The sequence below is a fragment of the Brassica oleracea genome, chromosome C9 (genome assembly GCF_000695525.1).
Source record: "Brassica oleracea var. oleracea cultivar TO1000 chromosome C9, BOL, whole genome shotgun sequence".
NCBI classification, from domain to species: domain Eukaryota; kingdom Viridiplantae; phylum Streptophyta; class Magnoliopsida; order Brassicales; family Brassicaceae; genus Brassica; species Brassica oleracea.
Genome location: NC_027756.1, coordinates 9,273,999 through 9,289,066, shown reverse-complemented (window position 1 = coordinate 9,289,066; position 15,068 = coordinate 9,273,999). Strand labels below are relative to the sequence as shown.

The following is a 15,068-nucleotide window of genomic DNA, read 5'->3' as shown; positions in this document are numbered from 1 at the left end:
TGGGCTGAAGTAGTGAAAGGATAGGTGACCTATCGGGAAGTGACTCGCGATAGCGTGCGAGTGAGGTCAAAGCACGGAGAAATGTCATGTGGTGATTGCAGGGTCAGTAAACAAGACTTTCGGGCCTTGAAAAATTAACGGACCGACTGTCGGACGGGATGGGGTCCACGGGCCGAGAGAGCAGGCATGGGCGGCCCATTAGCCATGGGCGGTCAGAGCGTTATAAATGGTATCAGAGCTGGTTAGCCATCTCGGTTCTGACCCGAGAGGCATTTTGAGACCTATTGTGGGGCGCAACGAGGACGTTGCATTCTTTGAGAGAGGGTGAATTGTAACATCCCGAGTTGTGATATATGGAAAGGCTTAAGATGATTGATTTGGCTACCTATGTCACCAAAGTTGACTTACCTTTTCCGTTACACATCCGTTTAAAACTCTAGAGTTAAGTGTGCTTGAGCTGGAGTAGTGAAAGGATGGGTGACCTATCGGAAAGTGATTCGCGATAGCGTGCGAATGAGACCAAAGCACGGGGAAATGTCATGTGGTGATTGCAAGGTGAGTAAAACTTTCGGACCTTGAAAAATTAACGGACCGACCGTCGGACGGGATGGGGCCCACGGGCCGAGAGAACGAGCATGGGCGGCCCATTAGCCGTGGGCGGTCCGAGCGTTATATCAATCTTGTTGAATAATCCGAATAACGGAGAAAACATTAAATTTACCTATGGCGAAAAAAAATTGCAGCCACAACCAAATAATTCTAACCGTTAGTGCAAAGAAATAGAACCTGCTGAATGATGTATTCTTCTTTACAAATCTTATTCACCAATCCATTGAACCAAAGCATATGTTGTATAAACCATTTGAAGACGTCTCCGTCAAAAGTTTTTAATATCCTTGGATAATATGTTCATCACATTGTGGATTGAAAGTAAAGTTTTGGTGATTCACCACATTACATGTTCGTTTGGAAGATGAGGTATCTTTGTTCTGTTCTTTTTCTTCGACTATTTTTAATATTATTGACATATTTGTATTTTCCAAAAGAGGAACATGGCGAAGCAAGAAAGGTCCAAACTTTCAATTTACTGTTTTATATTAAAACCTAATTATATATGAGAATTTTTTAAATGCTCGTTAATTATATTATTATATACTATGAAAATTATTATAAAGACAATTTTACATCTAAAAGTTATATTTATATTATGATCTACGTCTGATTGATCGACAGTAAGCCTTCTATAACAGGGGCGGACACAGGATTGAATATTAGTTGGGTCAAAAAACTATAATGCATTATAGCTGGGCATTGAACCCCGGGTTCAATAACAGTATTTTACCAACTCTCCTACTCATTTTTTAGCAATTTTGTATACAAAACAAAGATTTATCCTTGTTTTTGTGGTGTCAAGTGACCCCACACCTTTACAAGTGGATCCGCCCCCTGTTCTATAAGACTCAGGTCGATTCTATAAGACTTAGTGTACTGATATTGTTTTTTCTTCTTTTAATCTGCGCAATTCATATTTTCGTCACTCGAACCCATGATTTTCTAGTATAATGAACATTAATGGACTTTTGACGAAACCAATGGATCAAAGCGGATTACACCATTATATACGAGGCTAACGGCCCAAAAGGAAAAGAGACGAGCTGTGTATATTTTGTTACGAAACAACACTTTGCTATACTATATTTCTGGACTTCCATTTATGTCGGCCTTGTTATCAGGAGAGTGAATATATAGCTATTGGTGTTACCAAACATGTGTCTAAAATGAAATCGACCCCAGAGAAGGTTTACCGACCAAACGCATCTCTCAGGGCTTTTAACTAATTAAGGCAACAATCCTTTCTTCTCCTCTTCCTGGTTTGTTTCTCAAGCAAAAAAAAATAAAAAATTATATATTTTCCTTTTATTCCACCAAGCAATAATAATAGCCAGAAGAGATATGTTCTTCTCTTTTCCAAATCTTGTTGCAGAGGGCTGCTTCGAGGTAGGGAAGGTTGTCTGTGTTCTTCGAAGTTGATCACTATCGAGAGGAATGGCGAGTAGAAAGCTGATTCGAGATTTACTCATCACAAAGCAGCCTCTATTCCTCCAACGGGTCCGTGCCCCCTTTATCCGATTCCTTTGTACTGATTACGAAACGGGCTGATTCGATTTGGTAATTTTTGTTTAGAGAGTGGGCGCAAGGCTAGGGTTTATGCCAGCCAATGGGTTTCATCGCCAGTTTAGTGTTTTCAGCGACTTGTCCAAGAAAATTAGAGGGGAAGCTGAAAGGTGTATAGTCAGTCAGACGACTTTGTTGTTATTTTATGCTTCGTTTTTTTTTTGGGGGGTGATTCTAATATGTTTTGTTTGTTGTTGCAGCAATCCTGAATTTCAAAGAACAGTGAAGGAGCTTCAAGAAAAGGCACAAGAGCTTAACGGTGTCAAAGAGGACCTCAAAGTTAGGTAATTATACAACTGCACTTTGTTACTTACATTCTATTTCAAAAGGAAGGCTTAGGATGAGATGAAATCGATAAATGCAGAACAAAAGAAAAGACTGAGCAGCTCTACAAGCAAGTTGATGGTGTCTGGTCTGAGGCTCAATCTGTCGCCAAAATGGTACTACATCCTTTTTCCATAGATTAAAAAAAAAAAAAAAAACATTTGCCAAGAGTTCCTAAGCTGTTTGTGTCTTTTTTTTTTTTTTTTGCATATGCTTGGTTTGTGTATATAAATAATCATTTCCTGTATCTTTATGTATAAGTATCTCTTGTACATTGTTAAAGGCTATCGTATCGTTTCTTACCAAAATAGCTTTGGCGGTGCAGGTGTCTTCAAGTGTGAAAGACAAGTTCTCCGCAGCCACAGAAGAGGTTTTGCTGGAAGCCCACCGCTCTTTTTTAGCCCTTTCCGTCGTTAATTTCGGTTATGGATTTGTTCTGGTCAGGTCAAGGAGTCATTCAAGCTCGGTAAGGAGGGCACAGGAACCTCTAAAGAGGAAAACCAGCAGCAATCTGGCACTACTGAGGGAGTTCAAAATACATTATTTGAAAAATTCAAGTCAAGCATGTCTTCTCCCCTTGACTTAGCGAGGAAGGGACTTGACATTGTGAAGGATGAATTGCGAGGAGGCTCGTCTAGAAAAAAGCACCTGGAATACACACCTCCCCCGCCATTTACTGGTGTGAGAAGTACAAGAACGGATCTGGTGGTCACTCCAACAAAACAGTCCAAGTTGCAACAAAAGTGGGATTCCTTAAGAGAAAAGGTAAGCGACCCGACTCTCTTTGTCTCGTGCCATGCTTTGTAAAGGCTCTTCTTAACTTTGAATTTTTGGTTTTAGATGCAAGCTCATCCTGCTTTTAAACGTCTAAGTGGGATGAGTGAGCCTGTTGTCAACAAGACCCAAGAGGTAATGAACGATTTTTCTCTTGTTTACTCATATTTCATTCAAAGATAATCTTTATCTTTGCAATAATCTCTTTGTATGCATTTGTAGATTGCAGAAGATGTTGTGGAAAGATGGGAAACCAGTGACAACCCCATTGTTCACAAAATTCAGGAGTATGCTCTAATTCTCCACACTTCTTTTAATAATGAACATACTTATATATATGTGTTTATGTTTGGCAGCTTAAATGAGGCAGTGTTTAACGAGACAGATTGTGGATCAACTTACAAAGAGATACGCCGCCGAGATCCGTAAGTTGTACAGGCTGTGATTAGTTGGTTTGAGAATTTGTCCAATATATATGATGATAATTATTATCTGTTACATGGTCAGATCCTTCTCCTTGCCGGACTTTGCTGCAGAAGTTCATGAAGCCATCAGACCAGTCCTGAGTGCATATAGCAAGGTGAATCTCTGGTTCATCTTCGATATTTGTTTGCCTCTAATGAATTTTTCCCATCAATCATACAGGGAGATGCTGAGGCTTTGAACAAGTATTGCAGCACGGAAGTGATTGAACGGTGCACGGCAGAGCGCGCAGCTTTAAAAAGCCATGGTCTTTTTTTCGATCACAAGGTAAAAAGATTGTTTTGTTTAAAGCTTTGGTTCACACCCACGAGAAAGCCCATGGCTTCATTTTTTTTTTGTGTGCGCTTCAGATTCTACATATATCGGAAGTAGAAGTCGAAGAGACAAAGATGATGGGAACTACCCCCATAATCATCGTCAGGGTAAAATAATATTTCCATTATGCTTAGCTAAGATTTTGCATTTTGATGGATTGTATCATCATCATCATATTTGATCACAGTTCCAAACGCAAGAAATCTTCTGTGTTCGTGACAAGAATGGCAAAATCAAAGAAGGAGGCCAGGTTAGTAAAAACTATGGAACCAATAATCAGAAACATATGTAGTCCACAGTGCTCTGAGAATGTGTGGGTATTTATTTGGATGCAGGACACGATACACTCGGTGTACTACAAGTGGGCAATGCAACAAGTGGAGGCAGGGGAAGAATCTATGTATCCTATTTGGAGGCTCAGGGATGTACATAAACTTGGTGCTGCTCAAGCTCTCATTTAAAATTTTGGTTTTATCTACTTTAAAAAAAAAAAAAAAAAGTTAAAGCTAAACCCTCTTTATATCTCTGCAATTTACCATTTAGAGAATTATTTACTCAGGAGGAAATGGGTTCCCATGTTTTGACAAATATTTGGTTAAAGAATGTTCTTAGATTTTGTCAGTCCTAAAGGGGGCTAAAAAAACTCTCTACAAAATAAGTGACATTTGCAATGGTAATGATTGCCATCAATAATTTTTCTTTTAAATTATTAAAGTGTTATTGGTTTATATATTTTGATTGATTTAGAAATTCATATAGTATTTATAAATCTAAGTAAAATATGCAAATCCGGAGGTTTTTCCTCGGATTTGAGTCTTTGTATTTTTAACTAAAAAATTCAAACAAATTCATTCAAATCCATTATTAAATCAAATATATTAGTAAATCCGTACGATTGAATAACACTTGATTTGATATAAAATTTATGAATCATTAAACCAATAACATATAATTTTAATACAGATTTGAAAATTATATCAATAACACTAGATTTAGTTTGGATTTTCAAATCCATTAAAATACAACAACCAATAAACTCTATTAAAGAAAAACTATTTTGATCACTTATTTACTTATTTGTAACTTATTATGATACGCTTCCCACTTTTACATAATTTTCATGTAACCAAAAATGGTAGGTACCCTCTCAAAGTTAGATGAAGAACAAAAACAATCTTACAAATGTGTATCATAATTAAGCAGCAAATGTTACTAAGTCTAAACCTGGAGTGGCGTAGAGATTAAGCAGCAAATGGAATATTCTTGGGTTACTTTTTGTCTTCCTCGCGTCCGAACTAATCTCAAACACAACCTTTGTATATAATCTCCTCTCTTATCTCCCTTACGATTTACTCTTTCATGAGCTTCTGCTGAATCTCAAGTACCATCTTGCAGTCATGTCTTGCCTGAGAATTAAGCTTTTCCCAGTCAAAAGAGTTTGGAAGAGTTTAACCACCAAATTCCACAAGCTCCGGAGATCCAAAACCAAACTCCAAACCAGGTACGGTGCATCAGCTTCAGCCAAGCGCTATTAAGGGAAGAATCTTGGAGACAGAGACTCGAAAGTTTTATTCTTTTTTCCGGCTAAAGAGAGGTTGCTTGTTCAAGAAGAAACGCGAATATGTTGTATACGTCCATAAGCTCTTCAGAGAAGCCATCTGGATTCCAGCAAAACAGTGGAAACCGGAGAAAGAATTGGTACCAGAGAACGGAATAGACGAGAGAGCCCAAGAGTTCATCAACAGAATGAAAGCAGAGACGATCGCTGCTGCACGCAGCTCATAAGCAGACTTGATAACTAGTAGTAATTACTTTCTTCTTGTGCATAGATACTCTTTGATTTTTATATTATCAATATTTGATACTCTTTGAAAATAAATAAATATTGATTCCTCCACGAAAATTAGCAAATTGCTCTTTAACCACTACTATTTGGAGACGTACAACTACAAAGATGGTTTCATAATTTCATTAATAGACAACATAGCCAGTATCAGAGGAAGATCAGAAAAGAAAAAACAAGAGAAGCTAAACCCCTTTCAGTACTTGACAGGTGCGCCCTGGATCGGCAGGAGACCAAAACGCTTCTTCAACAAAACTCTCTCCTTCGAATATTTATCATCAGGGGAGAACCGGGCTGCAATTAGCACAACAACCCAATTGGTTTTTAATAACTCAAAAAGATTTCTTACAAAACCACAGGAGGGTTGTGGAGACTCACCTGGATGGGCAGATTCAGTGGCTGACCCGAGCGGTGATTCCTTCTGCACAAATTGAATTTGATTCATGTTTTTAGGCAATAAAGTAATAATAATAATAGTAATAACACAGTTTGTACTATCAGTGCGCAAAGGAAAAAACAAATGCTGAGGTTGTTTAAACTAAGATGTTAATCATAAAACAATCAAAACCGAGCTCAATGTGTGTACTAAGAGAACTTTTATATGCTAAACAGGCAAAACCAAGCCCAAATATGTCTGAATGAATTTCCAAGCTCAAATTCAATTTCCAAACCAAGCTCAAACAGGTTAAGTTTAAACAGGCAAAACCAAGCTCAAATATATCTGCTAATGAAAGATCAAGCAAACAAGACCCAGAGCTTAATATATATATATATATATAACTTTTTTATTTATTAGTCAAACCAAATATACATGTTTTGAAACTTAAGCCACTGGGTAAGTGACACACAGAACTCCCGGAGTCGGCTAAAAAAATTAAAATTAACTTTTCAGAAATCAGTAGCTTCCCCTCACTTAATTACATTGTTACAATTTCTAACCAAAAAAAAAAGAGATTTTGTGTCGGAATATACAAAGATAAGTAAGCATATACCAAATAGAGAGGAGACTAGAAAGTCCAAAAAGGGTACCTTAGTGGTGTAAACCTTCTCGCCCTTCTCGTTGATATAGCACTGAAGATACATGTTCGTCCTCCTTTGCTTGCAATGATAATCTCTGTGCTAACAAGAAAACTAACATCAGACAATAAAGCAAAATAGAACCAAAATGGTCAAGCCGATTGAGATTCACAAAACAAGATGATACGTACCTCAGAGATGTTTCCTGCCGAGAATGCGATTAGGGTTTACAGGGAGCAGAGAAAAAAGGGTTTACCGTCAATGATGTATATAAAGTTCTCGAGTTAAAATAAAATGGGCTTTGGATAAGCCCAATAAGACTGATTTTGAAGAGCCCAGTTATTGCAGGTGGGTCTGTCACGTGCCCCCAATTTCACCGGTTGGTTTTTACTTACTTCAGCCCTGGGCATTCGAAATATTCTGTTCTGTTTCGGGCGGGAACCATTCTTATATCCAATAAGTATTTATAAAATTTTGGTTCGATTTTGGTTCGGTTTCGGATACTCGTTTAACATATGAAAATATATATATACAAAATAAATTAGTTAACATGCTAATCTAAGTGGTCTAATAGTTACATTTACATATTAGTTTTATAAGTATTTACTGTATTTTAATATGGAATACAATATATATATGTATAATATAAGAGAGTGCATAAAAAATATGTGGTTTGGCGGTAACAATCTTCTCACTCTTCATGCCCATGATGATATTTTGCCTTATATTAGAAAGCTGAAACTTGTTGTTTTTGGATATTTTGGGTATCCGTTCGGTTCTCGGTTCGGTTCCGGCTCAATTATTCAGATACATATAGAAACCATTCGGGTATTTTAGGGTTTCGGTTCGGTTTCGGTTTCAGGTGGTTGAGTTTCGGTTCGGTTTTTCGGTTCCGGTTTTTTTGCCCAGGGCTACTTCATTTATATGAATACAAGGTTATACTGAATGAAGTTGTCGTCGCACATGTTTTCTAGATTCTGAGATTGGACCCAATTGAGAGAAAGGTTCTTCGAATAAGAGATTAAAGAGTTGATTAGGGACAAAAATCTCATTTATATTAGACGTAAATCGAGATTAAAAGGTTACAAATGGGAAATAAGTTTGATTACTGAATCGAGTTAGCTATATATTATGAATATCGAGGTCGCTCAGTTTTTTTTTTTTAAAATCTCTTTCTAGAAGTCTAGCAGGGGAAAACATCGATCATTTGGTTCAGATATTTCAAGTTGGGTTCGGATAATTTAGATTTTTTAAAAAACCAAAATTTTTATTGCTGAAGTTTATTGTACCTAAAAATTTACAATTAATTTAACTAATTTTTAAATTTTAATAGGTTAGACGGTTAATAGGTTTTGAAACAAAACTTTGAAAATAGAAAAACACTAATCTAATTGTTGTTTTGAGAATTTGGATGCAATTTTTGTTGATGCATGAAACAAAAAGTTGGACATGAATTTTAAGTGAATAACAAATCATTTTATGTGCAACTATATGTGTATTATATGATCTTGAGCCATGTACGGCATCAATATAAATATTTTGAATAAAATAAGAAAAGTAAACTATAATTATATGGTTAAGTATGCATATGTTCGGTTATTTTTGAAAATTCGTTCGAATTCGGATATTCAATCTTAATACATGTTCGAATATTTGTTTCTTCGGTTCGGGTTCGGGTTGGGGTATCGGACAAAATGCCAAGGGCAATAAATTACCTTAGCAAACGGGTAAATGATATTTGACGTAAGAAAGTTGAATATCAGGCCCACCAAAGGGCCAGGGTGGAAGAGAATCATGAATGAGCCGACCAAAATAGAAATGGATCGGTTAAAATTAAAACAGAAGCGGAAATCACAAAATGAAGGGAGTTCTAGAAATAGAAAGGGAGATGGGAAGAAGACGGAGACATGTGTCTGAAGAGAGTCCGGCTCTTTAGGATCTCAATAAAAATTGGAGTACACGTTTTATTGAAAATGTTTCGGATTATTGATTCGCTGAAAATGATGTTCTGATGCTCGCTGATCTTCTTGTGGTGGTGATGATGATGCTCGGATTTTAAGAGTATTGTTATTGATTCATGTCCGTTCATAGACATGGTTCTTTGTGTAGTTTCATATTGGTTTGGTTTGGTTTGAGACAAAAAAAAAAGAAAGTAGAGAGGATTGGAATTGAATGTTTTGCTGTGCATTTATGTGGAAATCCGGAGGAGAAGATTTGCAAGGTTTCTATCCTGTTCGTCCTGAATGTCAATCTGATGTTCCCAGGACCCGCTTCAAATCAAGGGTATATTATTTGTTCTTGAATCTTTTTTTTGTTTCCACTTAGATATGTATGAACTATGAATGATCCATCATCCATCTCTCTCTCAGGCTGGAAAGACACTGAGTGCTAGAAGATGGCACGCTGCCTTTACTGAAGATGGCCATTTGGATATGGAAAAAGTTCTCAGACGTATTCAGCGTGGAGTCTGTCTTGTTCCTCTTCTCTTCTCTCCCTATTCTAATTGTTGTTGTTGCTAACTCACTCACTCACTTCTTCTTTTTCTTTCAGGGTATTCATCCCTCCATCAAAGGCGCTGTTTGGGAGTTTTTGTCTGGATGCTACGATCCTGACAGCACTTTTGATGAAAGGACCAAGCTCAGGGATCTAAGAAGGTACTAATGTGGACTCATAACCCACTCTCTACTCAAAGATTCCAATCACTTCATGGCATGGTTAACTTCTGTTATTAGGGAGCAGTACGGTTCATGGAAAGAAGAATGTAAGAATATGGTTCCGGTCGTTGGTAGCGGCAAGTACATCACAATGGCTGTCGTTTCAGAAAATGGTCAACCCATAGAAGATTCCTCTGTTGAAAATCAAGGATGGATCGTGAAAACCGCTGTTACTGACGACAGGACGCTCCAATGGATGCTCTCACTGCATCAGATCGGTATTGCCATCCATTTCATATAATATATAAACTTTTAAGCATCAATCAATGTTGTTACATGTTCTCTTGCACCGACGTAATTGTTGTTGCAGGCCTTGACGTTGCTAGAACAGATCGGTATCTTTCCTTCTACGAAAATGATATCAATCAATCAAAACTATGGGATGTTCTTGCCATATATACTTGGTTGAATCTTGATATCGGTTATGTTCAGGGTTAGTCTCTACTTGCTCTGTCAAACGATTTTACATATTTGTAAATAAATAAATAAATAAAAGGGATCCAATGTTTGTTGCTACTCATGTAGGAATGAATGACATATGTTCCCCAATGATCATCCTCTTTGAGGATGAAGCCGATGCTTTCTGGTGCTTTGAGCGTGTAATGAGAAGACTGGTAAGAAGAATCTCTTGGCACATGACTTGTCATCCATCACCAGAGACTGTTTGATTGATTTCTTGGAATTTCTCAGAGAGAGAATTTCAGGGCAACCGCAACATCAATGGGTGTCCAGACACAGCTAGGTGTGCTCTCACAGGTCATTAAAACGGTTGATCCTCGGCTCCATCAACATCTAGGTAAGAGATAAAAGAGTGTTGGTCCCACTTTTCTTGGTTGGTTGGTTGGTTAGCTAAAACTTTGTGTCACGTAACAGAGGATCTGGATGGTGGTGAGTATCTGTTTGCTATAAGGATGTTGATGGTACTTTTCAGGAGAGAATTCTCCTTCCTCGACGCTTTGTACCTTTGGGAGGTAACAACTAACAACACTGCTTCTCTCTTTATCCATTTGGTTTCTGCTGTGTGTTGAGAATAACTGGTTACAGCTGATGTGGGCAATGGAGTATAATCCAAACATGTTTGCAACATACGAGGAGCTGGAAAACCGAAACAACAACAACGCAGCAGACGACCCCAAGTTACTAAAACGTTATGGCAAGTTTGAGAGGAAATACGTGAACAGCGGAAACAACGAGCGACATAGCAATACGATTGCTGTTTTCGTGGTCGCTAGCGTTCTTCAGACAAAGAACAAACGTCTCTTGAAGGAAGCTAAGGGCCTAGACGACGTTGTTCAGGTTTCTCTCTCTCTCTCTCCCTCTTTCTCTTTTTCCTCTCAACGAAAACTCCAAAGCCATGTTGGGGTTATGCAGATACTAGGAGACATCGCGGGTAATCTTGACGCCAAAAAAGCGTGTAAAGAAGCGTTGAAGATCCATGAGAAGTTCCTCAAAAAGGTCTCTTTCTATCATTTTTTCTAACTTCTTGAAGGTATAATAATTAATAATGGTTATGTATCTGGCAGGCTAATAGGCAATGAAGATTTGCTTCCACTTTATATACATACCACACAGAGATATATTCTCATATATTTTTTTGGTTTAATGGGAAAGTTGTTCATCGCCTGCTGGATGAAAAAGATCTCATGATTCGTTTCTTCTTTTATTTGTTCATTTTCTTATAATTATGTTAAATAAATGGGTATGCATTGTTGATGAAACTGTGTGCCTTTTGAGTTCCAAGAATGAACGTCGTGAGTCTTTCCTTTTCATTCCTTTCGTGATTCATTTGGAACAACGCTATATGTACGACTACTCACTGACCTCTTCCATAATTTTATTTTGTTGTCTAACTGCTCATGCTTAAACCAAGTTTTGGTCAGTAAAAAAAAGTTAATTAAAAAAAAACACAATTCTATCCGATTGTGTGTCTAGCTTACAGGAAAAATATGTCTATGGTCTTAACTTCTTTTGCAAGTGAATCCGTATGGATATTTTGATCCTACGAATATGGATCAAGCTCACACTCTTTTTTATATAAACTCTTTAACTTTTACATTAGTTTTTATTTTTTCATCAAAAATTTGTACAGCTTAAGATAGTCAGAAACTGTTAAAACTTGTGGTCTCTGTTTTGTATGTTTTGTTATGAAAATAATAACCACAAAGCAATGCATTACATGAAGGGAAATTTGATCCTATAACCAAAAAAATCTATATTTCACCAACTAATCATATCTTCTCCTCTCTCCACATTTGTCTTCCTATCTCTCTCTTCCCTCTTATTAGAAACTAATCTTTATTGGATGGTATACACTTACATAAAAAAATCTATATTTCACCAACTAATCATATCTCTTTTCCGAATACATACTTGTACTAAAATATAATTTTTTTTATTGGGGAGTGAGTCTCCTAAAAATACAGTGGACACTAATCAAATACTACATATTTTTCAGTATTTGTGATTTGCTTCGTATTTTAAGGATATATAATTTTTCAATTTGCTTTTGAAAAAATACGGATATCTCGTTTTTCGGATATCAAAAAATTTACAAATATTTACGAATATTGACAGGTATCTCATCGACTTTGTTCAATACAAATATATCTAAAAAAAATTATACAAGTTTGTTTTAAAAAGATCTTTTCCATAATATAAATAAAAAGTAATGATTAGTAAAACTATATATTCCATAAATTTATAATTAATTAATTTTTTTATAAAAAAAGAAATTTTATAAAATTTAGTTTTATAAAGATTTTATATTCATTTCCTAATTTAATACTTTTATAAGTAATTTTATAAATAAAATTAATAAAGTTAAATATTAAATTAAAAATTATGTAAAATTATATATTTAATTGTAGATATACATCTATTTTGTATAAAATTCGGAGTGGAGCGAGTATCAAATTCTAAATTTTTTAGTACTTGTGATTTTCTTCATTTTTAACGGATATTGATTTTTAATATTTGGATTGAATCGAAACAAATAACAAATCGAATCAAAATTAACGGATATAATGTTCAGCCCGACAACTATCATTAGATTTTATGGGTATATTATAAAATTAAAAATGAATAAAAAAAATTAACAGGAAAAAAACGAGAAAGAGGTGGAGAATAGTGAATTGCCATGATCAAGAAGAAGACCATAGACCTCCCCTGCTATCAATTCAATTTTGAATTACCAAATCAATGCCTCTTGGATCATTTATGAACCCGTGGTAGACTTAGATGGTGTTTAGGGGACAAAATAGCTGAGAATGTGTTTGGTTGGAAGGGATGTCGTAGAAGCCTCTCGGCATTAAATGCTGAGATGGAGGCTCTTCTTTAGGCTATACCGCTATAGCATGCCCAAAATAGAAGAATATATATTTTCAACCATATTTACTCAAGAGTCAAGATGATTGAAGAACTCGTTGATTAGCCCAATTCCAAGCTGACTTAGAGGACATCATACAAGTGTTTTCTAGAATTTTAGCTTATATAAATCCCTCGTTATCTAGTAAACGTTTGTGTTGATTCGCTTGCTAAAAGCACACAAGTACAAAGGTCTTTATTATCTTTTATATACTAAATCACAAGTCACTTGGCTAATTAGAATTTGACACATGGATCCTATTTTATTTTTTAAAGATTACAAAATTATGCATAAAATAATAAAAGAAAAACAAGAAAAGAAAAAAGGTGAAGAAAACGCACGATCTTTAACAATTGAATCCAATCCAGTAATCTCTTCCAACAGTTCTTCTTGCCCACACTCCACGATCACCATTCATATTAGTTTCTTATAACTACATTCATTCCATCATTTATATTTCTGCAGTATCATTCTATGTTCTCTCTTACTCAAATCCACACAACATTTCTTCTCTGAGATAAATTGGTATTTGGTATATCATCTCATATTGATTTTTGTTGCCCCAGTTTTTTGGGATCTCACTTTTCTCTCTACTTTTTCCATGACATCATTTGTACAGGGAGCTTCGCTAAGATGCAAAGTTTGTCTTAGAAGAACTCAGGTTTGAATCTGTTTTCTTCCCAAATATGTAAATCTGAGACAGAGGAAATGCAATAAAACGTTTTTTTATGTAAGTGTATACCTCTGATCTGTTTTCTTCCCAAATATGTAAATCTGAGACAGAGGAAATGCAATAAAACGTTTTTTATGTAAGTGTATACCATCCAATAAAAACAGGAGAGAATAAGAACAAAGTATTGTTGGGTCAGTCTACAATCCAGCAAAAGAAAAGCCAAAACAAATGAATGAGTTTTCTCTGCAACAAACGGAATACAAGAATAGAACCACCCATAATCTGAAAACAAGTGGTATTTTTAATTTTCTCTGATTCTCTTTCTTATGTTTTTCTTTGAAAATCTCTATTTTATTTTTGTAACCTTTACATACTTGAAGAAATTCCATCGGCTACTAATATTAATGTGATGCAGCTTTCAGAAGATGGAAATGCAACAAAAAACCTAACACTACAGGGGAAAACAGTATCAACAACTTCGATGATGCAACAAGGTATTTACAAATTTTAAGTTAAAAAAAACCAAGGTATTTACAAATACGTGTGTTATGGTCTGAGTGCTTCACAAATCTTTTTTTTTTAATTATAATAGAGCAAATCGAATATATTATATACAAATTGAATACTCTAAATATATGGATTCTATTATGTTTAGTTTCGTTGTTTTATTATTTATTATATCAAATCTAAGGAGGTCTATTTTAAAGAAGACTTATTTACAAAAAAAAATATTACAAATACGTGTGTTATGGTCTGAGTGCTTCACAAATCTTTTTTTTTACTTATAATAGAGCAAATCGAATATATTATATACAAATTGAATATTCTAAATATATGGATTCTATTATGTTTAGTTTCGTTGTTTTTATTATTCATTATATCAAATCTAAGGAAGTCTATTTTAAAGAAGACTTATTTACAAAAAAAAAAGAGTTCAAAAAATAACCGAATAGATCAAACGTAATATTTTAACTACATTTCTGCATGTATGTATGTACCTTAATTTTCAAACTCTTTGTTTGATTAATGCAGCCACGGCTAAATGGAGTACTGAGGTAATAATAAGTATATAGGACTCCCATTATATAATCACTCTCTTACTCTTTTCCATTATACAAATCTGTTTTTTTCTTCTTCTTTTTTTGACAAATGTTTTTTTCTTCTTCCCAATAGCTTATTCTTAGGAAACAAATGAACAAAATATTTGGCTGATCTACAAATCTGTTTTTTTCTTCTTCTTTTTTTGACAAATGTTTTTTTCTTCTTCCCAGTAGCTTATTCTTAGGAAACAAATGAACAAAATATTTGGCTGCGTGCGTATATTTAAGACATCAGACTATAATACTGGTTGGAAATATGAACGTAAATATTTTAACACTTTTCTTT

General features: G+C 35.3%; 4 protein-coding genes and 1 long non-coding RNA gene across 8 annotated transcripts; 4 read left to right on the top strand and 1 right to left on the bottom strand.

Moving 5' to 3' along the window:
• Nucleotides 1-1,780: 1,780 nt before the first annotated feature.
• LOC106315619 (mitochondrial import inner membrane translocase subunit TIM44-2-like) lies at nt 1,781-4,570 on the top strand. 2 transcript variants are annotated; one of them, XM_013753411.1, is made up of 15 exons: nt 1,781-1,843; nt 1,985-2,109; nt 2,185-2,285; nt 2,376-2,459; nt 2,540-2,615; nt 2,825-2,869; nt 2,944-3,264; nt 3,340-3,408; nt 3,496-3,560; nt 3,630-3,698; nt 3,781-3,853; nt 3,919-4,023; nt 4,107-4,178; nt 4,259-4,321; nt 4,407-4,570. In XM_013753411.1, exons 2-15 carry the CDS (start codon nt 2,047-2,049, stop codon nt 4,530-4,532), a joined length of 1,332 nt encoding a protein of 443 aa, XP_013608865.1. In that variant the 5' UTR covers nt 1,781-1,843; nt 1,985-2,046; the 3' UTR covers nt 4,533-4,570. The 2 variants fall into 2 exon arrangements, with proteins under 2 accessions (XP_013608865.1, XP_013608864.1); XM_013753410.1 differs by having other exon boundaries at nt 1,781-1,871.
• A 608-nt stretch (nt 4,571-5,178) lies between these two features.
• On the top strand, nt 5,179-5,864 carry LOC106316192. Its single transcript, XM_013754061.1, is given in 3 exon segments — nt 5,179-5,387; nt 5,467-5,645; nt 5,647-5,864. Coding segments are annotated over 3 exon segments (453 nt in total). The 5' UTR covers nt 5,179-5,323; the 3' UTR covers nt 5,857-5,864.
• Nucleotides 5,865-5,972: 108 nt separating this feature from the next.
• Nucleotides 5,973-7,177, bottom strand: LOC106316194 (H/ACA ribonucleoprotein complex subunit 3-like protein). Of its 3 annotated transcripts, none has more exons than XM_013754064.1 (4): nt 7,123-7,177; nt 6,944-7,033; nt 6,293-6,335; nt 5,973-6,208 (listed from the first exon to the last, which is right to left on the bottom strand). In XM_013754064.1, exons 2-4 carry the CDS (start codon nt 6,995-6,997, stop codon nt 6,111-6,113), a joined length of 195 nt encoding a protein of 64 aa, XP_013609518.1. In that variant the 5' UTR covers nt 6,998-7,033; nt 7,123-7,177; the 3' UTR covers nt 5,973-6,110. The 3 variants fall into 3 exon arrangements, with proteins under 3 accessions (XP_013609518.1, XP_013609516.1, XP_013609517.1); XM_013754062.1 differs by having other exon boundaries at nt 6,944-7,028; XM_013754063.1 differs by having other exon boundaries at nt 6,944-7,045; nt 7,123-7,163.
• Nucleotides 7,178-8,789: 1,612 nt separating this feature from the next.
• On the top strand, nt 8,790-11,468 carry LOC106316333 (TBC1 domain family member 15-like). The gene is made up of 11 exons (XM_013754206.1): nt 8,790-9,214; nt 9,301-9,396; nt 9,482-9,585; nt 9,664-9,863; nt 9,956-10,078; nt 10,171-10,259; nt 10,336-10,441; nt 10,519-10,616; nt 10,690-10,941; nt 11,017-11,100; nt 11,169-11,468. Exons 1-11 carry the CDS (start codon nt 9,104-9,106, stop codon nt 11,181-11,183), a joined length of 1,278 nt encoding a protein of 425 aa, XP_013609660.1. The 5' UTR covers nt 8,790-9,103; the 3' UTR covers nt 11,184-11,468.
• A 2,151-nt stretch (nt 11,469-13,619) lies between these two features.
• LOC106317686 lies at nt 13,620-14,777 on the top strand. Its single transcript, XR_001265202.1, has 4 exons — nt 13,620-13,670; nt 13,847-13,977; nt 14,098-14,176; nt 14,715-14,777. It is a non-coding gene; the product is annotated as an uncharacterized LOC106317686 (long non-coding RNA).
• Nucleotides 14,778-15,068: the final 291 nt, after the last annotated feature.

Excerpts from the sequence above, each read along its gene's own strand:
- LOC106315619 (XM_013753411.1), top strand. The coding sequence starts at position 2,047 with ATGGCGAGTAGAAAGCTGATTCGAGATTTACTCATCACAAAGCAGCCT. Across the intron at positions 2,870-2,943 it reads TCTCCGCAGCCACAGAAGAG|GTCAAGGAGTCATTCAAGCT; the intron begins GTTTTGCTGGAA and ends TGTTCTGGTCAG. Across the intron at positions 4,179-4,258 it reads CCCCCATAATCATCGTCAGG|TTCCAAACGCAAGAAATCTT; the intron begins GTAAAATAATAT and ends ATTTGATCACAG.
- LOC106316194 (XM_013754064.1), bottom strand. The coding sequence starts at position 6,997 with ATGTATCTTCAGTGCTATATCAACGAGAAGGGCGAGAAGGTTTACACC. Across the intron at positions 6,336-6,943 it reads AGAAGGTTTACACCACTAAG|AAGGAATCACCGCTCGGGTC; the intron begins GTACCCTTTTTG and ends CAATTTGTGCAG. Across the intron at positions 6,209-6,292 it reads CACTGAATCTGCCCATCCAG|CCCGGTTCTCCCCTGATGAT; the intron begins GTGAGTCTCCAC and ends TGCTAATTGCAG.
- LOC106316333 (XM_013754206.1), top strand. The coding sequence starts at position 9,104 with ATGTTTTGCTGTGCATTTATGTGGAAATCCGGAGGAGAAGATTTGCAA. Across the intron at positions 10,442-10,518 it reads TCGGCTCCATCAACATCTAG|AGGATCTGGATGGTGGTGAG; the intron begins GTAAGAGATAAA and ends GTCACGTAACAG. Across the intron at positions 10,942-11,016 it reads GCCTAGACGACGTTGTTCAG|ATACTAGGAGACATCGCGGG; the intron begins GTTTCTCTCTCT and ends GGGGTTATGCAG.